The following is a 27,886-nucleotide window of genomic DNA, read 5'->3' as shown; positions in this document are numbered from 1 at the left end:
AAATCATATATCAATCGAAAAGTCAACAAGGAATCGCCTTTGGGATATTATTTAGAATTTAATAAGTTAAATTAAGTAATTGATACAATTGCACAAGTTGCTACTTATCATTGTAAATCAGGATATTATAAGCACAACTGTTGAAGCACTCGCACAATTGATATAATGACGGTCCTCCCCCCACTAGATGGAAAATACCTGAGTTCGAATGCCTCGAAGAACTTTTATGGGCCTTTTTCGCAATATGACTAAGTTAGTCGGTCTCAGGCGAGGTTGAATGGTTTTACTCCCGAAAACTCGAATTTTTCGTCCAGCAAACAGGCAAATCAATCACAGAACATTCTCAATTTACAGACATAATATATACAGGCGAAACATAGTCTAAATCGCTGATGAGCCTAAAATCCAACAACAAAAAGAACATAACTGTTGAATCAGTAGACTAATAACTAAAAGTCTCATTTGTGTTTTTACTGCTTTGGATGTAGAGAACAATTTCGACACAGTTTGTTTGAATTTTAGCAAAGAATTTGACTCAATGCCTCAGGAGAGATTATTATATAAGCGGTAACATGTTGGTATTACTGAAACTAAGATTCTAAGATTGCTGTGTGCCTGCAGGGCAGAAGGCAGAGGGTGGTGATTAATGGATATTCTTCTGATTGTTGTAACATCAGAAGTAGCGTCCCCCAAGGATCGATTCTTGGACCACTGTTGTTTCTCATTTTCATAAATGATATAGCCGAAGGGATAGAAGGCGTGATGCCAAATTTGCAGATGACGTAGAGATTGGCAGTGTCGTTAATGATCAGTGCCACGCAACGTTCCTTCAGGATAACTTGAACAAACTTCAAAGATGGTCAGAGAAGCGGCTATGTTTTAATGCTACTAAGTGCAAAGTCTTACATTCGAGGAACAGCAACCGACAAATAAATTATACACTTGGTGGGATTGAATTGAAAACAGCAGAGGAGGAAGGGGATCTGGGAGTTACGATCGTGCAATTACGAAGTTTTCTGAACGCTATAAACAGGCAACCAGGAAAACTCATGGTGTCCTATCAATAATTTATCGAACGTTATCCTATAGAGATAGGGAGATCATAATACCACTGAAACGGATAATGTAACAGGTAAGACCACATTTGGAATACTGTGCCCAAGTATACAGACCTCATTTTCAAAAAAAAAGGCATTAAGCTCCTTGAAAGGATCCAAGGACAGGCAACTGGCATAGTAAGATCGACCAAAAGGCGACCGCACGAGGAAAGATTCCAGTTATGTGGGTTACAGCACTTGGCAACCAGGAACCTTAGAGGGAACCTGATTTAGGTTTACAAGGCTCTGAGAGGGGTTAGTTCTTCGCGTCATCAACGAGATTCGAACCCGAGCCTTTTCCACCCGGTATGGGGAGAATTTTTTTTTTTTTTTATGTAAATCCCAAACACGAGAGGGATTAGAATCTATAGTACTTAGTACCGTGCTTGGGTTGGAAGTTGAGAAGACGAAAAAAGATATTTGTTGACATTGGACTTGCATTTCTGTAGTCTGTAATTTTCAGGAAATACGTATGAAGGAAGGTTGTTCCAGAAAACGGCAGTTGAATGAATAAATAAGGAAGATGAAAAGTTGGTTCTGTGGGTTTGAAGTTGGACAGTAAATGGATGTTGGCTGGTGGCGGCACGTGTTCGGACTGTTTTGAAAGAGAGAGCGGGAATTATAGAAGCCAATTTAGAAGAACAGTGCCCATTGAAGTATCTGTAGAAGAGGCATGCAGCAGAAACAGTGCGTCTATGAGAAAGCGAGTGGAGAGACTCTGTTAGAGATGAATCATTAATTAACCTAACTGCCCTCTTCTGAATGGAATCAAGAAGCCTGAGAGAGGTTTTGGGGACACCACCCCAGATGTGGGAACAATATTCCATGGCAGGGCGGATTTGCGATTTATACAGTGAGCAGCTGTTTGGAAGAAAAGTAACTCCGAGAGCGAAAGAGAAAACCAAAATTTTAAGATGCAGAGGAAGCAATATTTGTAATGTGCTTCTGCCAAGAGAGATTAGAAGTCAGGGTTATTCCCAAAAGAGATAGATCATTTTGCCTATAAATTGGAGTGTCACTAAAGATAAGCATAGGAGCAGAAGAATAATTTTTGCGAGATATAAGACAAGACTGAGTTTTAGAAGGGTGGAAATCAACTAAGTTGTCTTTGCCCCACTGGAGAATTACCTGAAGATCGGCATTTAAGGAATTGGTAGCAGATTTTCGAGAAGTTTAAGCTGATTGAGCAGGACAAGGTTTCTCAAAATGGAAAGTGGAATGCAATGTGCTATCATCGGCAAAACTATGGATAGGATTTCCAGTCAATGGAAGAAGGTCATTAATATACAAGAGGAAAAGAGTGGGGGAAAGAATTGAACCTTGGGGAACACCGGCATTAGTGGAGAAGTTAGAAGAGAGCCATCTACCATCACCCTCAGTGAGCGATCAGAGAGAAAACTGGATAACCAATTACTAAAAACAGTTGGCAAACCATAACATGGAAGCTTGTTTAGAAGACCTTTATGCCAAACACGATCGAAAGCCTTTGAGATGTCAAGAGCAACTACTTGTGTTTCACAGAACCTTTCCATTGAATTAGTCCATAAATGGGTAACATAAGCCAGAATATCACCAGTGGATCGCCACTGACGGAATCCATACTGGCGATCGTTGATCAGACCGAAGGTTTCTAGGTAGTTTAAGAGTTGGCGGTTAATTGATTTCTCCATTACTTTAGAAAGAGTAGAAGTGATTTAAATAGGATGATAATTGGATGGGAGGGATTTGTCACCCTTTTTAGGAACTGGCTGGATATGAGCAAATTACCAAGCAGAAGGAAAAACACCTTTGGAATAAGAAAGTGAAAAAAGGCGGCAAAGAATAGGAGTAAGTTCAGGAGCACAGGTTTTGAGAACATGTGGAGAAATACCAACAGGACCTGGAGCTTTCTTAGCATCAAGATTCGTCAAAATCCATCTGACATCCTTTTGACGGAAGACCACAGAAGGCATTGAATGGAGCGGGTTTGGAATGGTGGGAGGTGTTTTACCAAGATCATGAATATATGAGTTGGAATAAAAATGGGATGCTAACAGATCAACTTTATCCTTGGCTGAAGTGACAACAGAACCATCTGGTTTGGACAGAGGTGGAAGCAGAGATGGGCAAAAGTTGTGGCCAATAGCTTTGGCAAGGGACCAGAATGCTCGGCTACCATTAGGACAAGAAGCAAGTTTTCTACTCTTAGCCTGTTCAAACTCTAGTTTGGACTGATTAATAACTGCTTTACAATTGTTGCGAGCTTTGGTGTAGACAGAAAATGAAACTGGAGAATTAGAAACAAGCCAATTACGATATCCAACATTCTTCTCTAGAACAGCCTTAGCACATTTATTGGAAAACCAAGGTTTAGATGATTTTAAAGTGGAGTGTGGGATAAAGGATTCCATTCCTGCAAGAATAATTTCACTTACACGATCTGAGCAAACGTTGACATCAGAAGTTTTGAAACAGTAATCCGACCAAGGAAAAGAAATCTCCCAGGTCATCCCATTTTGCATTCTTGTAGTGCCAAATAACACGAGGTTGGGAATAGCCATGAGATAAAGGCTGCATTGGAGAAGAGACAATCACCAAGTTGTGATCTGAAGTGCCTAAAGGACCTCTCACTTCGACCGTGTACTTAGAAGGGTTGTTTGTGAGAAAAAGATCAAGCGTGTTGGCTGTATGTTTAGTATTGTCCGGTATTCTTGTAGGTAAATGAACAATCTGTGCAAGGTCATTAGTAATTGCAAAAGCCTCAGCATCTCGACCTGCTGGGTCGGTGTGACTAGAAAACGGAAGCCAGCTGGAGTTGTGAACATTAAAATCACCAGGGAAAATTACCTCACTGTTAGGAAAGTTGGACTGGAGAAAGTCAAGTTGCAAAGAGAGGAAGTCAAAGAGCTCCAAGTGATTAGTGGAGTTGGGAGAACGGTAGAGACAACAGATGAATTTGACACAATGAGATAGAGAGATTTTAAGCCAGAGAAGATCAAAGAGAGGAGATTCCAAATTGCCAAGTCTCTGACAGGGAATATCAGAACGGACATATGCACAAGTACCACCTTTGAGGCGAAAGGAATCATGCAGCGAATAATTTGGGCATCTGAGATGAGCAGTTGAATCAACCGATAACTGAGATTCTGTCAGAAAAAGTACATGGGGTTTGGCAGACTGCAAGTGGAAATGGACATCGTTGAGATTAGAATTGAGATCACGTATATTTGTGAAATGAATTAGGAAGTGCTTGGGAAGTTAGCATGATCAATGCTCAGAGTGCTGTCTATTAGCATTCTGTCTATATGGTTTACAACAATACGTTGTCTTGTAGACAATCTTAGAGAAATTGAATATGCAGGTCCAATTACAATTACCCACCTACTTTCCAGGAGATTTTTAATCTCTATATAATAAGAGAATCATGAAACAGACTCCATCACGGATGTAATAAACTCGTTTTCTTTGACGTTTGGCACAAAGATCTAATGTATATAATACAATCTGCTTAAAATAATGCATGCTGTAGTTGTAGTAGAACGTTAAGTGCATCAAACCCTAAGGCCATATTGCTCCATATATATTTTCTGTAAATTGCTTGTGTTCTGTGGTCGATTTTCTGCTTGTTGGACAAAAAAACGATTTTCCGGAAGAAAAAACCATGCTACCTTCACCTGAGACCGATTAACTGAGCCATGTTGTGAAAAAGATTCCTAAAATACTGTGGATTTTAGTGTTTTGCACCAACCTTACGTAAAAATAAAAACACAAAGGAAACTGGACTTTTAATAACTGTGTTTATAATAAATTATAATAACCTGTATTTACAATAAATTTAACTTTACGATAAACTATACATATAAAATATTAAAATCTGCTACATTAAGAACAATAAAATGCATTAAAATATACTAAGTTAAAAGCGATAAAAAAATTGGTTTTTTATCGCTTTTAACTTAGTATATTTTAATGCATTTTATTGTTCTTAATGTAGCAGATTTTAATATTTTATATGTATAGTTTATCGTAAAGTTAAATTTATTGTAAATACAGGTTATTATAATTTATTATAAACACAGTTATTAAAAGTCCAGTTTCCTTTGTGTTTTTATTTTTACGTAAGGTTGGTGCAAAACACTAAAATCCACAGTATGAATATACCCAACCTCAGAGGCCTGTTTGAAGAAGATTCCTAAAAATTCCTCATGACATCGACAGGATTCGAACTCAGGTGTTTTCCACCCAGCGTGGGGAGAACGGCGATTATACCACTAGGGCTTAAAATAAAGCAACTTTTTCGTTAATAAGGGCATTGCTGCAATCAGCAAATAAAATAATTAATACTTACTTCTGAACAAGATTTCTAGTTGCCTCTTCAAACCGTAGTTGATTTCTAGCTATATTGGGCGATCGCCCTCGCACGCCTTGTAGCAAACTGTGTCTGGCTTCAGGAGATCTTCCTCTTCTTCCTCCTGAAAAAGAAACAAAAGAAATAAGGAACACTGTTTTCCCAGCAAAATCGTCAACAAAGTACATTAAGGTGCCCAACCCCCAAATAGTTGACACACCAGCGTTCATTTTTCCCCGACTAAAACCCTACAACCACTAACCAGATATCATATATGATTCGAAAGTGCTTGATGAGAATCGAGTGTTCACCTGAGATCTTCTTTTCATTACGAGGTCATTATCAGCCGCCATATTTTCAATCGACCTTCCTTGATCTCTCCTCTCCGTTGCCTTGATCTTTTTCCCTCTGTTTCGCTGCCACTACCAAACTTTTAGGGAAAGTAGTTCAAAAGGGAATGTAAGAAGTGAACTTTCAAACTTATATTGCAACCGAACTTGAGAAATTTAGTCGACGTTTTTCCAACAAACATTTTGCAATTTGGAGCTTTCTTGTTCTTCACAGATTTTTAACTATTTACTATTTATTTATTTTATTAAATAATAGATGATCGGTGAACTATATGTTATATTTTCAATTTTTACTAAAAAATCTAGGAGGAAATAAGTAAAGTATTACAAGAAATTGAATGAATAATAATATATTATTATTTGATAAATTAGTAATTAATTGTTAACAAGTAATCATAGATTAAAAAAAATAATTTAATTTAAATAATAAAAATCGAACATACCTGAAATGTATCTCATTGCACGAATTACCGAAATTGCTCTTAATTATATTAAGATTAAAATTAAGCAATTTTTTTTATAGCTTTAAAGGCAGATATGAATGTAAACTTTAATAATATCTGCACGGTTAAAATTTACCTGCAATGGTGCTGAATGAGACACCACTTCTTGACTGAACAGCAGCATTGCCAGCATCAAATGCTTGGGTAAATGCATTCTCATCAAGGGCCGGCACAGTCACTGCTGGAGCTGGAGGTCGTTGGCCTAAAGGGACTGGATTGAAGAGTTCTTGGGCAGCAGCAAACCCCACTACAACGATTAGAATGAAAGGAAACATCCTAGAGGAAGAAAGAAAATATTTTTGTTATATGTAAATCCTAGCGATACTGAATATCGCTAAAAATATTTATATTATATAAATTATTAAATTAATTAAGTGAAAGCAATAGTAATCGATAATTGGCAATGCAATGCGAAACTATAGACGACATATTGAAAAAAAATAAGTACGTAACACACTCCAAGTTTCCTGACCCATAAATCATAAGTAATGATTTATTTATTTTATTCTGAAGCTCTTTTGGACAGATGGCGCTGTGACAGACCTATGATGTTGATGATGATGGACGATTGGGAAGCCAGTAGTGTCAGAAGGTGCCCGGTTTATTGTGTGTATAACGAAATCCATTTGTACACACTTGTATTACGCAAGGTTCAAAAAGAGTCCAAATTGATGCGCACAACTTGTTCTACCTGTCTTGAAATCGCGATGCTAATAAGTCTAAGAAAAAGATAAGGAACAGCTGCTATTAAAGTGAAGCAGTTTCCTTTTAACTTAGCGGATCGTTTGAACTGTAGTCTGATGGTATCAGAAACCGGCTTTCATTGTAAAGCGCTGATCATAAACACTCAGTGGAATATGGCACACTTTTCTTAGAAGCTGAAAGAAGAAATACTTGAACAAAAGGCTTGCACTCACAGGAGGCGGACTGACATTAAACCCATTTGTTAATGGTCGAGATGTCTCTCAAACTGGAGGCCATTAGAACATAACCAAGTTTGGAGTAAAATTAGAGGCGCCCATATAACAAAAAAAGTAATACTAAATAAATTTTAAAAAATCTATAAGTTGCACATTATAATTTTAAGTTATAAAACACTTTTCTTAAATGTAATTTCTGGTAACTAGGTTCTTATTGAGTCTCCATTTACATTTCAGTACTGTAGTATGGCGTGCCACTTATAATTTTGTTAAAAACAATCTTTAATGACCCATTATTTATTATTTAAAAAAATTACACACCGTTTCACTTTTAGGTTAACTGTAAAATTACAGAAACATTTGCTGAGTATTACTAATGTTTTCTAATACAGATCGACCGAATGTTCAAGCCATGATCGACAATATATTTTTGTTTATCGATTAGCGCTTTAAAGCTGCCGTTAGGTGGCTCTGATACGTTCATTAAGGTTATTATTATATTAATAACCACTCTTATTACACGCGAAAATTAATAATGTAGTTTATTAGGCCGAGTATACAGGGCTATACGCATACAGAGCGTATAGCCCTGTATACTCATTCGGTTTCTGGGAGCATCAGCACTGAACCCTGTGATGTAGGAGAACAGCCTAATAAACTATATTATTAATTTTCACATGGTATAAGAGTGGTTTTAATATAATAATAACTTAATGGAAAACAACCACGTAGCATCCTTACTCTGATACGTTCGTTTTTTACGCAAAACATTATTTGTTGAAGACAACAAAAAAAACAGCAAAAAACATTATAATAATAATAATAAAAAATAAAATAAAATTAAAAATAATAATAATAATAATGATAACGCTGCATATCTACAACGCCGACCTGATAGTAACAATCTACTTAGGAGCAACCACGGAAGACTATCATCAAGGTCGAGAACACCAAAATCAAACCGATTCATATCAGGAAACGATTATTACAAGGAGATGCCCTAAGACATTGTGGTTCTATCTGGCACTCAACCCGCCATCCACAATGCTTAATACCAGCACGTACGGATATACTCTTAAAGAAGGAAAGAATAATCTGTACACCCTCCAACCTAATGTACATAGACGACATCAAGCTCGACGCGACAACCGAGAAGCAACTCCAACAGCTCCTGCGGATCACCGAAGAATTCAGCATAACATCAGGATGGAATTTGGTCTAGATAAATCTAGGCAAGGCTTATGGACTGCATCAGTGAAAACCAGTCGGAGGAAACTACGAGATGAAGACCGGTAAACAAATCGAAACCAAGACGGGGGGGGGGGGGAGATTTAAAAGTACAGTACATGGAGATGAAGCAAACTGAACATTTAGAGCAGAAAAAGATCAAGGCTCGCCTGCCAAGAAATACCATCAGAGACTCAGAAGCCTGATAAAAGCAAAGCTATACAGAGGGACTCAAAGCTACAAACACCTACACAATCCTATTCGTAACGTACTTCTTCGGGATCATAGAGCAGGCTAACACCGAGCTGGGGGAGATCATGAGAAGGACCAGGACAATAATTACGAAGAGCTGCTAACACCATCCCAAGGTGGCCATGGAGAGAGTGACCATAGCCCGTAAATGTGTTTTTGTAAGCTCCTAGAACGTGAGTTCATCTCAGCCTCGTATCTCTGTGAAGATCAGTATCACTATAAATGGGCCAGATGTGTGTGTGATGTAGGTTTCTGTGTATTATATGTGTGTTCTGTTGTTCTGTTCTGGCCTCTTGGCTACCGAGAAGCATCAGTCACCTGAACAGATGATTCTGGGTACTCGTCCACACCACGGGAAGGTGGGCCAGTCACAATGGAGCACGTACTGTCTCGATACGAGACGCTGAACCACCTCATGTTGCCGAAAGGTGGGCCAGATTTCTCTGGGGGGGACCCACTCCAGAGAGGGAAAAAAAATAAAATAAAATAAATAAATAAAATAAAATAAATAAATAAATAAAAATCCCCGTGGTGAAAAAAAAAATAACTAAAAAAATAATAATAATAATAATAATTCCCAGTGGCGAAAAAGAAAATATATTAAATAAATAAAAATACCATTAAATAAAAAATAATAATAATAAATAAATAAATAAATTCCCTGTGATAAAAAAAAACGAGAGAGCTGTCTGGCACCAGTGCCAGCCCAAGTCCAAGGTGTCAGAACAGAGAGCGAGTAAAAAACAAAGAAAAAAAAGCTAAATAAATGAAAAATAATAATTAAAGAAATAAATAATTTTAATCCCACACCCTGGCTACAGTGAAGAGGAAGATGTAAGTCGGGGTGTCAACAGAGAAAGAGAGAGTTAAAAAAAAAAAAAAAAATGGGAGAGTGGTTATCTATCCTGCACAGAGTGAGAAAGAAGAAAAAGTGAGCCAAGGCTACTTCTAGTTCCAGGGCAGGCCCCGGAAACAGTGCAGAACGCAGGTTAGAGGAAAAAGAAAAAAAAATTTGCACTGAGGTAACAGTCAGTAGAAGTGACTTTCAGTTGGCAGTGGCACTGTTAATGATCCGGATTTCCACGTCGGTGATTGGCAATCAGTGTCCTCCTCCAGGCAAATACCTCGGCTGCAAAGGTCTGGAAGACTTCGATATGGAGGAAGGAGCTTGACGGACCTCATCGAAAAACAGAATAAAGCGATTAACCACCAAAGGATTACATCCAGAAAAACATAGCGCCAATCTACCAGACCATAAAGAAGATAGACAAAAGACACACCCTCCCTCGCTCAACCTCAACAATGAGACTCCACTCTTCCAGACGAAAGAAACGAAGTAAGAAAAAATGTGCAAACAAGGCACTCTATGGCAGGCACTACAATGACCTCTATCAAGACTACATAGATAAGAAGGCTTCCAAGAAGATAACATGGCTTACCAGCGAGACCCTCTTCTCTGAGCCCAAAGCATTCATGTTTGCTATCCAAGAGCAGGTAATCAACACCAGGAACTACAGAAAATACATTGTGAAGACCTGGGAGTGACAGAAGACACGATGTTGCCACCTTCTTCGGAACTAATCCAGCAAACCACGGCGAGTTTGCAGGATGTTTACTCAGATGCAGTACATTCATAGGCACGACGAGAAGGTTGCCATGATAATACACCAGAAGCTATCGAAGAAATACTAGTTGATCAAATAAAGTGTAACGTTTTACAAATACGAACCTCAGTTCATACTATAAACACCTACCCACGAGTTATACTGGGACCGCGCCATAAGAACAGACAAAATGATCCCGCATAACAAACTGGACATAACCCTCACTGACAAGAAGGTAAAGACTACCTGCCTGATGGGCATAGCGGTGCCCAACACCGGCAACCTCCAGAAAACTCACGAGGGAAGGGTCAAAAAGTGCACTGACCTTAGACAGGAAAGCAAAGAGATGCAACATGTGTAAAAAGTGATGACCAGCCCGATCACCATGTTAACCACCGGCGTGGTATCACCTCCATAAGATGCCCTCGTGGATAGTATAGTTGGTAGGATCGCCGTTTTCCCCACACCGGGTGGAAAAGACCTGAGTTCGAATCCTGTCGATTACGGGAGGAATTTTGATGGGCCTTTTTCACAACGTGGCTGAGTTATCAATCTCAGGCGAGGGTAGCATGGTTTTTCTTTGCGAAAACTTGGATTTCTCGTCCAGCAAACAAAAAATCGACCTCAGAACACACGCAATTTACAGACAATATATACGAAGCAATATGGCCTTAGTTGATAATGCTCCTAAAACTCTACAATAACAACAATAGGAACCAGTAGCGATAAGCCGCCCAGAGAACTGCTAGAAGGAAATTCAGAAAGCCGCGATCCTGAATAACTGTAAATCCATGCAACATCATATTGAAAACAATTTGCACCATGCAGTGAAAATCTCCTACAACATTTTATTGAATGATCCTTGCTGCATGAGTTGATCCTCTGGCTACATCGTATTGAAATTAAAATTCCAAGGAGTGGCCAGTTCCTACAACACAATATCCTCAGCTGAGTTGCATCACTAGATTGCTGCAAAGTTCTTTGTGCCGCGAAAGCCATTTCGGCCTAAAAACCAGTTCTTTAGAAAGTTTTACGATTTCTGATTTCTCAAATTTGGCTAATATATACAGTAAATTTTATTATCATTCAATTTATATTATAATACTGTTAGAAAACATCAGTTATTTATAAACAGATCCTGTGTCTGGTAATTTAATAATATAGCATTATAATTACAGACATACATAAGAAAAAACATGCACAAAACCATTTTGCATTTACTTGTTGGTTCTATTACTTGTAAAATTGTTGCAACCTTCCCTGCGAGGTGTTCAGGTACGTGTGGGCTAATTTGCATACTTAATAAATTACATGCTTTACCCATACGTTTGAACATGATCCTATTGTATCTTAATATAAAGTACTGTCATAAAAATTCATATGACTCATATTTATTTTAAAAACTATTACATTTTGTAATTTATACCTTAACGTGTTTCCACGGGTGTAATTTTTGCTGGATAGCAGACAACTGAGCCCATTCAGTTAATCATTATTTAATGGAAAAGAGCATATGCAAATGAGTACTCGTCACCGTGAACCAAATAACAGTGAAATTTGAGTAGGAAGATGTAGGCCATCGGCAGAATGTGCTAACCACATACGAGTATGTAGGAATTGTTGCATCAACAACCAAATTACCCTAGATGGTTTCTTCTCGAGTTGGGTCGCAAGTTTATCAAATGTAACTTTTCCTTACATTCACAAAGCAACTCCTGCTTTCATTGTACTTTGTGTACATTGTAGTTGTTAAAAATATTCGTAGTTGTTTTTCTGTAGATATATAAAAACAAACTTTAAGGTAACATCTTTAAAAAGTGTTACCTTAGGATAATAAAAAAGATAATATATAAATCAGCATTTAATAGCTATTAAAATATAAAGTGGCACTAATGTTGAGTTTTTACCTTTTATTACAGTGTTTGTCACTTGCAGATTTGGCTTGTTTGTAAATTTTATTTAATAATTTTATTAGACTGGTCGTTTTTTCCTGTAATTTGAAATTCTATAATTATAATTATACTAAACAGCGAAAAATTGTGTGCTTGTACTTTTGCAATGCAGATTTCGAAAGTGCAGCATATTTTTTTCTATCTCTAGGATCGCAAGACATTCCATGTTTTAGTTATTATGTACTTAGATTGTGGTCGTGACCTTTTTATATACTGCTCGACAAAATTAACAGAGCATAACGTTTCTCAAGAATATTTTATTGTGAACAGTGTATAATAGGCATGGAAATTCCGAGTATCCAACAGAAATCGATCTACCACCTTAGAGTAGCACATTATGCAAATTATTCATGCCTATAAAAACAAGGGTTGCGACCACATCACTTCATTCCCGTTTTTAGGCTTGCCCAGTGGGATAGCCACATCTCCAGTACTCAGGATGGCAAATCATCGTAGTTTAGATGATTCTTTGAGTTGGAGGACCATTGGACGACTTGAAGCTGGGAAGTTGCAGGCGGAGGTGGTACGTTTGCTTAATGTGTCACGCAGTGTACTGTCGGCACAATGGAAGCAGTTTCAGGAGATAGGAACCATTACAGGAAGAGCTAACCAAGGTCGCCCGAGGGCTGCGTCAACCATAACAGACCGCTATCTGGCTCTAACAGCAAGGCGGAACCCTACGATGTCCTGATATCAACTGTTTCTTGAGGTTGCTGCGGCCACAGGCAAAAACATTTCCAACCGGAACTTTAAGAGAGGCTCAATTCAAGCGGACTGTATTTAAGGAATCCAGTGGTTTGTATACCATTAACTCCAAATTACCGTAGAGCTCGTCGAAACTGGCGCTACGAACACGTGACTTAGAGCCCTGACAAATGGGTTACAGTTCTGTTCTTTAATGATTCCCATTTTAGCCTACGAACAGATTCTATACTTTATTTCATCTGAAGACTACGAGAAATACCGCATTCAGAAAGGGACACCTACGGTGGAGGCGGTGTTCTCGTGTGGGGCGGAATAATGATCAACGGTCGCACTTCATGTTTTTGATAGGGGTACCGGAACTGTGCAGAGGTACCGAGAACAGATCCTCAAACTCTATGTGCGAATTTGTAGGGGTGCGGTTGGCACAGATTTTTCTTTTCGTGCACGACAGCGCCACTGCACATAGAGCTCAAGTGGTGGAGGAATATCTTGAAACTGAAGATATCCAACAACTTTCGTGATCAGCACGATCAACAGACTTGAATCGAACATATGTGGGACGTGCAATGCAACACTCTTGGGTGTTGCATTGCACGCCAACAGCAAACTCCTCGGTAACTTGGTGAGCTAAGGTCTGAGCTGGTGGAAGAATGGGATTTAGGATTTGTTGCCACGGAATCTTATAGACACCGTGAGGAAATTTGCCTTTAGCCAGCGGGTGGTTGGTAGGTGGAACAGACTTCCATCCCTTGTCGTGGAGGTTGATAGCCTAAATAAGTTTAAGGCTCAGCTGGACAGGTATTTCGAACGAACAGAGGGGTGAAGTGGAAGTGGTTATTTTTTATTTATTTATTTATTTTATTTTATTATTATTTTTTTTTTTTTTTTGGCTGATGCTGCATAAGCTTGCTTTCTTGCATCAAATGCCTCTACTAATGCTGATGCTAATATCGAGCATATTTCACGGCTGTCAGGCCTGTTTAACCGTTGGAGGGATCATACGCCGTACTGATGTTATATGACCATATTTTCGAGCATCTTGTATCGACTTCTCTAATGTGACCTTTTTTGGCAATTCTTGTATAAATGTCCCTTATACTTGTCTGAGTTTCTCTCTCTCTCCTCATTTTATCGTTATTCTATGGTACACCACCATACACAATTTTATCCTGCTTCATCGCACGCTGCACGAGTTGTCACGTGACTTAGAGCCCTGACAAATGGGGTACAGTTCTGTTCTCTAATGATTCCCATTTTAGCCTATGAACAGAGTCTATACTTTATTTCATCTGGAGACTACGAGAAATACTGCATTCAGAAAGGAACACCTACGGTGGAGCGTAGTTTTGGGCGTCAGGTCAGTGCGCTAATTCATCAGGTAGCTTTTGTCATATGTGGGATGATTACTTAATTAAATCTCACAGAATTAACTGTGTCATTACCACACCAATAGTCTATAACGCCCCTATTAAAGGAAGCATTTGAATTTTATTTTGGCTGCAAGTTAGTGATCAGAACAGGAAACAAGCCCTTAACAGTTGCTTTATTAATTGTATTTTGCATCTCTGAGGCTGTTTAAAGAATAAAAAAAAGTATCAGAGCCATTTGCTGTTACCATGGTGTGGAGGGAACCAATTAATCATATCAACGACTACCATTTTTGCATAACTTGAAGCAAGAAAAGGAGCTTTGAATTTTCATATTTTTTTTATTGAAGATTCATTTTGCTATTGTAACAATGATTATAGACTGCTTTATGTCTTTGGAAGATAACATAAGACAAAAGAATGGATGCTTTTCAATGATTCTTCAAATAAAGTCTGAAACCTGTGCTACTACACAATGGAAACATAGAAGCACCTATACCAATCGGTCAAGCTGTCCACATGAAAAAATCCTATGAAAACATGGAACTTCTCTTAAGAAACGTACAATGCGATAAATACAAGTAGCATATCTGCGGAGATTTTAAAGTTATTGAGGTACATTTAGGTTTACAATCTGGCTACAAACTATTGTAGTTCCTTGTAGGAGTGGAACAGTCAAGTCAGAACCATCCATTACGAATCTATGATTTAACCCCTTCCCGTGAATCATCCACCTGCCTGAAAAGAAAACTGTTATCTATAAGCCAATAGTTGATTGAACAAACATATTTTACAGCCAATTCACATAAAATCAGGTCCAATGAAGAATTTCGCAAAAGATGTGGACAGCACGTGCGGTTCCAGGATTTCTACAAGAGGGGAATAAAGCTGTGTTTCGGGGAAGTATTAAAAAAATCCATTCTGATTAATAAATGAAGTAACGTATTTTGAAAATACTATGGTATATCCCGTCTTAAAGTGTCAGGTAAAATGCTGTCCAATAAAAATAATAAAAACTTGAGTTGAGTTTTTATAATTACATTTTAAGATTTGCTAAAAAAAAAGTAGAGTAATAGATTCTTTGAAGGCTAACTGTGCTCTTCCAATGTTGAAATAACTCATGAATTGAGGCATACTTTTTCTGGGAATGTTTAGAATTTCGTAAGGCAAGACACAGCCGTCTATAATACAGTATGTATCTATGAATAAAAGTTAGAAACATTGAGCAAATTTCTTGAAAAATGCTAACTTGAATCAAAATCATTGGATATTCGGTTTCTACTAGTCTTTTTTATTTAATTTCATATTAATAAAAGTCAAGTTCAAGTATCAAAGGTTAGCGGTTGGGGTACGTCTGGTTTACAGATACAAGTAACTATAATATGACTCAAAAAAAAAACACATCACTAATATTGCAATTATGACAACGACATATCCAGAAGTTTGAGTTCAGAGAAGTAGATTTATCCCCTGTTCCTTTCTCTTGGCCTTTTTTTCCCTCTGATTGCGACAGTTGGTGTAATTCTTCCGGGAACGAATAAGTAAAAAAAACAAAGCCCATTTTGAAATCTTGCATGATTGATTTTTAAGAGTATTAATATCTTAAAACCCCTTCAACACCCTTTATACACCCATCAACAGATTCGTATCCGTAACAATATTCTACCGCATATGTTTGGTATTACCAAACTCCATAAACCCAATCACCCATAATATCCTTCAGCAAATCAGCTTTCACTAATTTATCTTCCTTCCTGGTCAAAATTATCTCCCCCCTCACCAGATGACATCCTAGCATCTTTTGATGTAGTCTCATTGTACACTAATGTACATTTGCCGTCCACGTTACAAAACTTACGTAATTTCTTAACAGACGACAAAACCTTATCGAATCGCACTTCCCTTTCAATTAATAGCATACTAGAGCTCACAACCTTTCTATTAGATGCCAGATACTTCCGATTTCTTAATCAGATTTACCAGAAAACCTACGGCCTACCTATGGGATTAGGAATCTCAGCTCCCCTATCTGAAATTTACCTAGACTCCGTAGAAAATCATATATTACAACCATAACCCCCTGATATTAAATTATTTATACGATAACGCTGACGATATCCTCTTAATAGGGCACAAATCCACAATAAATGATCTTTTCATTAAATTTAATTCCATGCATAATAGATTAAAATATACCCTGGAATTGGAAGAAAAGGGACAAATTAATTTCCTAAACCTCACTATATACAGAAGCGATACAAAACTAGGAACAAGAATTTTCAGAAAAAATACCCACACGGGCAAATACTTACACTTTGAATCACATCACCCCCTCAACACAAAAAAAGCAGTCCCCCAAACTATCAATAAATGAGGCTTTATACAGGGCGACTGGAAAGCTGCCACCATTAAAACAATGAATATTTAAAAAGAGAACAATTAGTTAATGTACACAGTGGAGTTACATTTCAAGTACGTTAGCAAAGAGTAAAAATTCATATAAACAAACAAAAAAAAAAAAAAACCAAGAGCACTTCGTTTCTGCACATCCACCATATTATCCATTCTTTCCACGGAAACAAACAATATCCAGTGCTTCACTGCGATATATGGATAGCCTAGGTGGTACGTATGAAAAATAATAATAATTGCTGGATTTCTATTAACAGAAGTATTTATTCGATTAATAAAATGATTTAATTAAAATTGGACCAATAAGTCCAATTTTAATTTAAGTTAGGAAGTCTCGACAAATTTTTGCAAAAGAAATATAAAATTTCATTAAAATCCACCAATTGAGAGTCGAGTTATTACATGCGGATAGACAAACGGACATGGTGAAGACAACAGGTGCTTTAAGCATATATGCTAAAGCGCCTAAGAACTGTTGACAACGACGTATGTTGCTGATGGAAAGCTCAGTAGACGACCGTCCAGTTCTGTGTAGAAAAAGACACATTAAGACAGCGCACGATTCTTTTTCACAAGGTCCTAAGAAATCATTTACGTGTGTGTACACGTCTGTATGAAAAGTTTTGGTAAACAGAACATAATGGAAACCATGGACATCAATCTCCGTTGACTTGATTGTATTCTTGAATAACACTTCGTTTGACATAATATATCTCTAACAGATGGATTAAGGAATGTGGGCGAAAAGAGTGTCCTGTTCTACAAGGAGACCTGATTTGATAACGATGGATTAATTTTCTCGTATGATTGGGTCAGATGAAAGTTTATCAGAGAAAGTGAAGAACTGCTGATGAAAGGGAGCAGATTATTAGTGAAATGACTGCCAATGTTTCTATGGGCGTTTTGTTTAAGCTCGATGGAAAATTTATTGAAAACCTCTGTTGATTAAATCTTTTATGTTCGACAGCGCTCCAACAATACCTGTTATATATTTTTAAATATTCTCATTTTATTTGAGCAACTTACTTATAAACTAAATCTCTGATAAGAATTTTATATTTTAATTTCACTACGGCATTCTCTTTCTTTGTCTCTCTCTCTCTTTCACTGACATATATGCAAACAGAAGCAGGAAAGTTCCTACCTGAAAGATGTTATTCCATGAGGGTCGGAAATGAACTCTCAGCGGTCTGTAATCGCCGACTAGAAACATTTCACCTAAATATTTTTGTTATCTGAAAACCTGTTTAGGCTTCCTTTGTACATGAGCATCGCCCTCTCTAATGCGTGCGACACAAGCTCATTATGAATTAGCTTTTAATGGTGTCATAGCAAGGTGAAAAGACAAAAACCGCAGCAGACGTATACAAAAAAGTTTTGATTTTTCTTTATTCGTACAGTTCTCGAAATCAGAGAAGAGTGAATAGATGAAAGCAAAACTTCATTTAAATCAACGATTTTTAATCGTTGATTTAATCCAGACCTTTTCCATCTAGCTGAAGTTCAGCTAGATGGAAAAGGTCTGGATTTAAATTCTATCAATAATGCCAGGAAATTTTATGGACTTTTTATTTCACAGTGTGGCTGAGTTAGTCGGTCTCGGGTAAGAGCTGAATGGTTTTCTCCCCGAAACTCGGCTTTTTCATCCAGTAGACAGGAATATTGACCAAAGATGCAATATATACACACACAATTTACTCACGCCTATAGTTGCTTTGACGCTTAACAAGCACACACACTTAACAAGTACACACAATGAGTTCAACAGAATGGACACGAGTCGATTCTGTTGAACTCATTGAGAGCTGGAAGTGCTATATGTGGCCCTCGTACTAGAATCGTCGTCCTCTCCACACTGGGTGGAAAAGACCTGAGTTCCAGTCGCGTTGATGATTTTTATGGACCTTCCTTTTGCACAACGTGGCTGAGTTAGTCGGTCTCAGGCGAAGGTAGCATGGTTTTTACTCCCGGAAACTCGGATTTTTCGTCCAGCAAACAGAAAATCGACCACAGAATACATGCGATTTACAGACAATATACACTTACTCCCAATATACGCTTAAACCCAACAATAACAACATCAAGATTTTTTTTTTAAACCCCAATCTGCTCGTGACAATCTTATAACTGTAGCAGTGCATTTTTTAACTTTTACAGCCAAATTTTCAAAAATGTGGGAGAAAACTAAACCTGTCATCTAAAGTTATGTCTGAATGTTTATTGTTAACTACAGTAGTTCCAATTCATAACTGTGCACGATTTTTCTAACCCTTGGAATAACAAAGTTAATATAATATATTTTATTATATTAAACAATGCTGTATTTTTTAATTCTCATCAGTTAACTGTGCGGGAGAACTGGAATTATTTTCCATCGATAGTGTAATTAACTCGAAGTGTCATTAAATATTATCTGCAGAAAAGAAAAAATCAGGGACACCAGTTGATTACTATAAATCAGTGCCTACACTACTGCCTTATTCTGCTAAACCTGTTATACATTATGCATTTGTGTGTCCTGCTGTGTGCTGCCACCAACCATTCCAATAACACAATAACCTTCTTCATTGCTCTTCTCAGTTTGGCATTTGTGTGCATGTAAATCACTAAACCAGTTTGATCACAATCACAAATAACTTTTGACCTCACTATCAACTCCCCGCGGGTAGATGGTCGCCAAACTTACAGTGTTGAAATTAATATGTTTTCCTAGGCCAGCACGTGGAAGGCAAGCCTTAGTTTTCCCGTCCTTACCTTAAGCAAAATCCACAAAATGGCCTCCAGGTACTTTTATCTCAGTCTCGACATATGAAAATGCGCCCTCAAAGGTGGTATAGTGGTTATAATCACTGTGTGAATAAAGTTCTTTCGATATGAGGAGCTTTTATGGGCTTTTTATGAATACAGTGGTCAATTTAATTGATGTGTTTTTGTTTCCAGAAACTCAGGATTTTCATTCGCAAGTTAGAAAACCAACCGCAGAAGGTAGGAAGTTTACAAACACGACTATAGGAACCTTTCATTGACTTTGCTGCTTCAGTGCTTATTCTAAACAGTCCAACCCATGCTATTCTGTTTAAGTTTAAAGTCATTGGAGAAAGAACAACGCTTTCAGAGAGTGAGGAGGACAGGGTTACTTTCAACTTGATATGTAATGAGTGAGTGTTTTATCAATTTCCTACAGGTTTTTAAGATTACTGTTTTAACTTATGAAGGGTTGAGAATTTGCATGCCAATAAAAATAAATAAATAAAATCGTAATAGTAATCATAGCTGGAGTATTTAAAACGATCAAGTAACTTTGCTGTTCTGTTTTTGTATCATTTTAGTACACTGAACAGGTTCGATTTCCTTATTCTCAAAAATTCTTCTAAAAAAACTCGACCAAGTCTGTAATTATTAGTGTGCTGACACAGAATTGTAAAACCCGTTTGTGGTCTGTGGTTTGCCTTTATGGTATTGTCATTTTAGTCTGTGGTTTGCCTTTATGGTATTGTCATTTTAGTCTGTGGTAATCTGATTAGAGGAATTTAACTTCTAATTTTGCACAATTGAAACTATTCGTAATCAAGAAAAAATGTCTGGACACTTTAAAATAATTCACTTGCAAAATTTTTTCTACTTGTTGCCTTGAACACGTCGATGACTTACCCGTTAATATTCACTTATTAACTTCGGTCACGGTAATGGTCCGCCGCCCGGAATTCTGCCCTAAATACGTCATAGTATTAACACCGTAAACTATTCAATGTCCTTGCTTCCGGAAACTTTTTAGGATTCATTTTAAAAACAAAAAAAACGATTATTTATGAATATCTGTCATGCATACATTCATGAAAATGGAAATTATTCATGTTGGAATGGGTACATGTCTTTTGCAATACAGAAAACGACTTTTAGTGAAACTTTTTCACATTTTGAAGCTCATAATTGTAAAATTATTCCTTTGAAACACCAGGTTGTCTTAGTCAGTATTCCTGAAACCTGTTTTTTCAATAGATCCATGAGCGAACTGATGAAAGCCCAATCCTGAGTTTATTTGTCATTTTTATCGATTGTTGATTGTTTGGTATGGTAATTGTTTCGTTCCTTGGAGTACACCACTATGGTCACAGCGCACCAGCTCATATTGTCTTTATATGTTTTGTCTGTACAAGTGTCGATTTGTACTTGTGGGCTGAAAAAAATCCAAAATAATTCATGTGAGAGAAAAGCCTTATGTGTAGTCCTCTTCTCAGAAGACACTCTACGTGATTGGCTTTGTTCTGTCAACAGATCGGTTCATTACATTAGCGGGTAGTTAATTTTGAAGATGTGTTAGTCTCCCACGGACATTTGTTTAAAACTTTTTTGTTTCTCTGTGCTTTTGCTATCGTTTAACATTGACATCAGCTTTTTGAGCTAATACGGTCTCCGGTGAATAGTGCATGATGGGTCACCCCTGTTTTTGTATATGTATTGGTGTGTGCATGTGTCCACATGCAGATGTGAATGTTAAAAAGCACCAAGTCCATTCTAACACAGACTTATCATTTACGTTTTTTTTCCGATTACTCTATTAAGTAAGGATTTAATTACTTCAAAAAAAAATGTAATATTACAATCTCTCTCCGGGCCCCTTGAAGAATATTCCGGGCCGAGTACCGTAGACCTTCAATCATCTTCCCTCTCCCTTTCGTCAGGCCCGACCACAAATATCCGCGGGGAAATAACATATCTTCAAACCTTAACTACCTACTAATGTAATGAACTATTGAATGCCTTCTACTGAAAGGAGGACAGTATCTCTTTCTGAGATCAGCTAACTAGAGTCCTGATGGATGAGACTTAATAATTCCTGTAGTTTTAGGATGAATTCGAATGAGGTCTTAGTTTTAATAGCGAAATCTCTGCACTTTCCAGAGTAACCATATTTTATCGTCACCAGACTAAAATATAGATAAGAAAGCATTTGACTTTCAGTACGAGATAGTAACGTGTAGTAACATTTCCTAGCAAATTATTTACAGCAGATTTTGATTGGATATGGCAGTATCATATTCGTGGAAAGAAAGTCGGAAATCAGGCAACCTCATTTGATCTTGATAAGGTATTTTCCCAAGTACTATTTTCATTTCGACTCAAACACGTAATGCATTAGAACCCATAGAAAATGGCTCGTAATAATTAACAAAACACGTAGAAAACGTCAACGTCGTGTTAATTCTTGCAACTTGCAATGAAGCAGGTCAAAATTTGGTATGGTGGTGTACCATAGAATAATATTGAAATGAGGAGACAGCAAGAAACTTCGAACAGATATAAGGAACATTTAGAGTTGTATAAGAATTACTAAAAAAAAGGTCACATTACAGAAGTCGATACAAGATGCTCTAAAATATGGACCTTGGGCGACCTTCGGCAGCTCTTCTTGTAATGGTTCTTGTCTCCTGAAGTTGCTTCCATAGTGTCGAGACGACACTGCGTGACACATTAAGCCAACGGACACATGCCATCAATACGGCGTATGATCCCTTCCAGCAGTTAAACAGGCCTGACAGCGGTGAACCACGCTCGGTATGAGGGTATCTATAAGATTCTGTGGCAGCAAATCACATTCTTCCACAAGCGCAGACCTTACCTCACCAAGAAAACCTGGGCCAACCGCACCCTTAAAAAGTCGCACATAGGGTTCGAGGATCTGTTCTCGGTATCTCTGTGCAATTACGATACCCATATCAAAAATATGAAAAAGGAGTGCGGCCGATGATCATTATTCCGCCCCACACGAGAACACCTCCTCCACCAAAAATGTCGCTTTCTCTGATGTTGGGGGGATGGAACCGCGTTCCTCGCTGTCTGAAGATGACATAAAGGTCCTGAATCTATATGTAAAGCTAAAACGGTACTCATCAGAGAGCAGAAATGTACCCCTGTTGTCTGGGCTTCAAGTTACGTGTTCATGGCACCGGTTTCGACGAGCTCTGCGATAGTTGGGGTTAATGGGATACAAACCACTGGCTTCCTTGCGTAGAGTCCACTTGAATTGAGCCTTCTTAACACAGTCCGATTTGAATTGTTTTTAATCTGTGGCTGCAGCAACCTCAAGAGGAAATTAATGACAGGACATTGTAGGATTTCATCTTACTGTTATAGCCAGATAACGGTCTGTTCTAGTTGATAGCCCTTAGGCGACCTTCGGCAGCTGTTCTTGTAATGGTTCTTGTCTCCTGAAGTTGCTTCCATAGTGTCGAGACGACACTGCGTGACACATTAAGCCAACGTGACACCTCCGCCTGCGGCTTCAAGTTTTCCAAAGGCCCTCTATCTCAAAGAATCATCTAAACAACGATATCTTGCCATACTAAATAGTGGAGATGTGGCTATTCAACTGAGCAAGCCAAAAAAACGGGAATGAAGTGATGGAGCTGCAACCCGTGATTTTATAGGTATGAATAATTTGCATAATGTGCGGCTCTGTTAGGTGGTACATCAATTTCTACTGGATATTCGGAATGTGCATGCCAGGATGCCTATTATATCAAATATTTGCCTTCGGCGAAACTGTTCACAATAAAATATTCATGAAAAACATTTTATTCCGTTAATTTTGTCGAGCAGTGTATAAGGATTGAAAGTTGAGGAGAGCGAAGATACTTGTCGTTGGCATTGGATCTAAATTTCTATAGATTAGAATTTTTTTAATAAATACGAAAGAGGGTTGTCCTAAAAAACAGAAGTAGGAGGGACAAGTGAGGAAGAGGAAAATTTAGCTCAGTGAGTTTGGAGTTGAACTGTAAATGGATGTTAGCTGGCTGAAGCACGTGTTCAAAGTGGTTTGGAAAAAAGGGATAGAATTATTGATGCCAGTTCAGAAGAAGGGTGCTCATGGAAACATCTGCAGAAAAGGCATGCAGCGAGTTGGAGAGAGAAATTTCTCCGATAATACAGTATTGTGATTCACTTTCAGTATATTAAAAATCATAGGTTGACGATTATTATACTGCGTTTGTAATTAGCCCAAGATGATAAATTAAATTATAATCCTTAAAACAAAGAGAAATTGTAGATAAAATCTTAAGAAATATTTCTTTTATATACTGTCACAAATAGAGCTATTGTTATTATCTGAAGTTCAAATCATTGAAGTGCAATATTGCATATTATAATTGTGTTTTATTATAAATAAATAAATTTTCTGTTTATATTCCGGGACGACAACATAAGGTCAGAGAAATTCACAAGATAGAAAGAATACAATGACCTTTTACCGTATTTTTTTTTTTTTTTTTATGTCTGTGTACATTTTGAAGTAATGCAATATGCCTTTATTTTCAGGGACCTCAGATGTTCAAACAAAGGCAGGCAAGAGGCTACTGCCATATCACAGGAAGTTGCATTCGTTCATTTGAATACAGTGGTCACGCAAACTTACCGATGGCCATACAAAATGACATTGGTTTTTGAGTTCATGAAATGTAGAAAGACAATGTCCAACCCCGCACCGGATGTTTGCTAACGTCAAGTATTTATGGGAGGCAACTAAACTGTGGGGTTATTAACTTACACAGTGTGGGGAAGATTTACTCGATTATGAAATATGAAATATTAGAGATGTTGGCAATTTTATGTAGAAATATTCTTTATAGGTTTCCGCACATCCAAATGGATTTCTTTGGCATAATCAACAATCCAACCATTATTTCAAATGTAAATAGTTATAATGCAAGGAAACGATTATTGTAACTAATTATTAAATGTTTCAACTGGTATATCATTGAGAATTAGAATCCATTTATTATTTGTTTTCTAAGTTTGTTTTCAACGTGACTGTTGTATGTGTAGGTCCATGAAACCACCACTGGAAGGTGAAATTAATTTTATTATTAAAGAAATTACTAACTCGTGTACAGTAATATTCTGTATTTGTTCTGAATTTAATTTATTTGAGTGTAAGATTACTTATTATCTTAAAGCCTGTAGAATGTAGGTCAAACTGTTCAATTCTAAGAGCGTATTTAATATGCCTACCCTTTCTCGGGATAATTTTAGGCTTTTCAAAACATAACCTGTGTTTTGTTTCATCATTGGATACAGAGATGACCTCAAATGCTCTAAAAGCAAATCTTGCCTATCACTCATTCATCTCTCAAAAATTAACTGAATAAAGATTACAGGGAGAATCTGTCTCAGAGCATTTATTCGTTTTAATTTTATAAAAACTGGAAATGTCAGCTGATGAATTTTATGCCTGTGTCCCAATATGAAGTGCATAAGCGCAACCGACATTACCCAACATTGCGCTCTTATTTAATTCTAGTTTATGGTTCTCAGTACACATTCATAAAAGACAAATGAAGGTTATTTCCTTAATTTACGATTCTTACCTCCTTAATGTTTCAGCTCCATTACGGTGTACTGTGAAATGCGTAGGCGTGTTTTTCCTCAAATCGATTCTTTTATACAGTTTCGTACCACCGAAAACAAATGATTGCTTTATTCTGTGGTTATCACCAAATGGAGTTCAACTGCTTTCAAAGCATTGGAATACTGATAGCTTTCAAGGTTTAGTGCGGTAAGGCAGTAATGAGACTGAAATAAAATAAAAATATCCACTATGAGCATAGTTCCACGACAGGCCGCTAGAGACGCAATGAACGGTGACATTGGCAATTCCATTAGCGTGACCTGTTGAGACTGCGTTGCGAGTCCAAGAAGTAGCAGTTTTACATAAAGTGATTGCTGCACTGTGCAAAGTTTAGGGATTGTATATTCCTCATCCACAACGTGGAAATGAAAATTTTCTCGTGGAGAAAATGATCATGTGGAGAACTCAGGTCTTGGCTGCAATTCAAGTAGGACTTCTGTGAAGTCGTAATGTGTAGATGAGTCGTGAAGTGAATAAAATTAAACTATGGTTAATTAAACTTTATCCAATGTTTATCTTGTAACTAAGAGCGTGTTAAATGCTCTAAAAATTTAGAATCCAAACTTTTTTGTTTCTTAAATTGTATGATAACCAAATAATTACTACTTAGAATTTGTACAAAGTAAACTAAGGTCACGAGATGTCGATATATAGTGTCTGTATATTGGTACTGACAATCAGTTGGCTTTCTGTGCGGTTTGTAAAACAAGACTTTGACTGCTGTTGTTGTTGTAGGGTTTTAGGCGCAATATGCTCCGTGTATCTTGTCTGTAAATTTGGTGTGGTCGATTTGCCTGTTTGCTGGACAAAGAACCCGATTTTCCAGAAGAAAAACGATGCTTCCCTCGCCTGAGACCAGTTAACTGAGCCATGTTGCGAAAAAGGCCTATAAAATTCCTCACGTCATTGACGGGATTCGAACTCGCCTTTTTCACTCGGTGTAGGCATGACGGCCATTCTACCAACTCTGCGCGAGGGCGCTTTGAAAGCACGGATTTGCACGGCTTCTACATTTTCTTCCAAACAGTGTGGAAAATGTTTGGGTACGAAATCCTTCAGGCTAAGAATAATTTTTATGGACCATGTTCACACTATAGCTGAGTTATCAGGTTTCGGGCGGTTTGCAAGGTTTTTCCTCTCTGCAACTCGAGGTTTTCATCCAGAAACCGATAAAGTAACCATACAGTACAGAACAGTATATTGATGCTTCATGACCTTGACTGTTTCGGCGAAAAGTACTAAAAACATAAGCCTTGTTACAAGTTGCATCAAGTTTCCTTATTTCTGGGATATTTGTCAATGGCAGGTTTTGCAACAAATCCTCAGAGCTCTTCCTTCACTCCGAAATGGCTGCAATATGTGCCATCCAAGATGACTATTTCATCCCCATAAGCATGCTTCAGACAGTTCAGAACCTGGATTCACATCTCTCATCGATTTATCTGCGATAAGAAGTATAGAAACAAGTAATCGCAAGCATACAACCATTGCAGAGCTGAGGTTTCACTAATTTCACCTCTTGATGATCACTCGACGTAGATCAATTGTTATTATTAGTTAGTCTAATATTGGAATTCTTACCGATAATATGGTCTCTTCAATTAAACGGAAAAAGAAAGTATTTTAAGGGCACAAAAATATAAGGTACTCAAACTTATATTTGATGTCACGTCTCACATCTCAGAATTCCATTATTTTTCAAAAAGCAATATAAGATAAAATGAATTAATTTTTTCTCCGACTGCGCAAAAGTATTTGATTTAACCATTCTAAACAAACTTAGAAGACAAAATAATTGCTAAGGTACAAATTTAGAACTGGGTATGAACATCTTTATCCACTCTTTCAAAAATCTAACATAATCAATGAATTGTACTTGGACCTTTTCATTGATATTAAAGATTTTATTTCTTATTATTTGTTTCAAGTTGAAAATATTTCATAATCTTTATTTATTATAAATGATGATGACATATGTTGTCAATTTTAATCATGCTTTATACATATTTAACAGGTTAACTGATTTTATTGGTTGTTTTATTGTTTTTAGAACTTTGCTTTTAATAATTTGCTATTAAAAGAATTAGAATTATCTTGAACCAGAGGGACTTTGAATAGAATGGTATCATATTCATGCCTAGAAACAAATGCTGCAATGGCGTTTTTGTTATGTTTTGCATCTAAAGATAAAAAACGAAGAACGTCTTTTATTCTTGGATTTAAGTTAAGTTTGCCTCAACAGGAGATGATCGAATTCTTCAAGAGGAAATGAATGACTCAGCTAGCGGAGAAATATGAACGGATGCAGATTAGATAAATTGTACTCCAGAAGATTTTTGTTTTTGGGAACAGAGGTACAGGCATAATGGGTGAGTTATTCAGGTGTGGATTCTCCCTCAGAGGTCCTTGAAATTTTGGGTTTAAATATCCTTCTGAACACCTTATGTTCCGGAATTGCTAGTGCTTTCTTCTGACCAACTCCTTTCCTCACGATACAGTCTCTGCATGTATTATTCGTCGGAAAGTATATTTGGCAGCAAGTTAACTCAAGACTCAAATCACAGAAACTGATAAAAAAAGTAGATAAAACAATTTCTTCGTCTTATCACTACCCTACTGCTATTAGGGTATCAGCGAGGTGGGAAAGGTGAATTTTGACTGGTTAACCAGTTATAACAGAACAAAAGGGAACCGTGAGCCATAAAGAAAGCAAAGCAACTTCTTCGTTCAATCACAATTACGAGTAAAATAGGGCGAAAACAC

At 37.3% G+C, this 27,886-nt stretch overlaps 1 protein-coding gene across 1 annotated transcript in view; it reads right to left on the bottom strand.

Moving 5' to 3' along the window:
- Positions 1-25,194, bottom strand: part of LOC150090328 (immunomodulatory peroxidase-like) — a 55,611-nt gene extending 30,417 nt beyond the window's left edge. Inside the window, exons 1-3 of the mRNA XM_090389800.1 lie at positions 25,083-25,194; positions 6,354-6,553; positions 5,425-5,548 (exon numbers count right to left, since the gene is read on the bottom strand). Coding sequence (XP_090245926.1) covers positions 5,425-5,548; positions 6,354-6,552 — 323 coding nt within the window. The 5' untranslated portion in view covers position 6,553; positions 25,083-25,194. The remainder of the gene's footprint in view (positions 1-5,424; positions 5,549-6,353; positions 6,554-25,082) is intronic.
- Between the last annotated feature and the right edge of the window lie 2,692 nt (positions 25,195-27,886).

The sequence above is a fragment of the Mastigoproctus giganteus genome, chromosome 2, assembly GCF_048544385.1.
Source record: "Mastigoproctus giganteus isolate SK-2022 chromosome 2, ASM4854438v1, whole genome shotgun sequence".
Taxonomy (NCBI): domain Eukaryota; kingdom Metazoa; phylum Arthropoda; class Arachnida; order Uropygi; family Thelyphonidae; genus Mastigoproctus; species Mastigoproctus giganteus.
The sequence above is the reverse complement of the archived record's forward strand: the minus strand, read 5'-3'. Positions and strand labels throughout refer to the sequence as shown.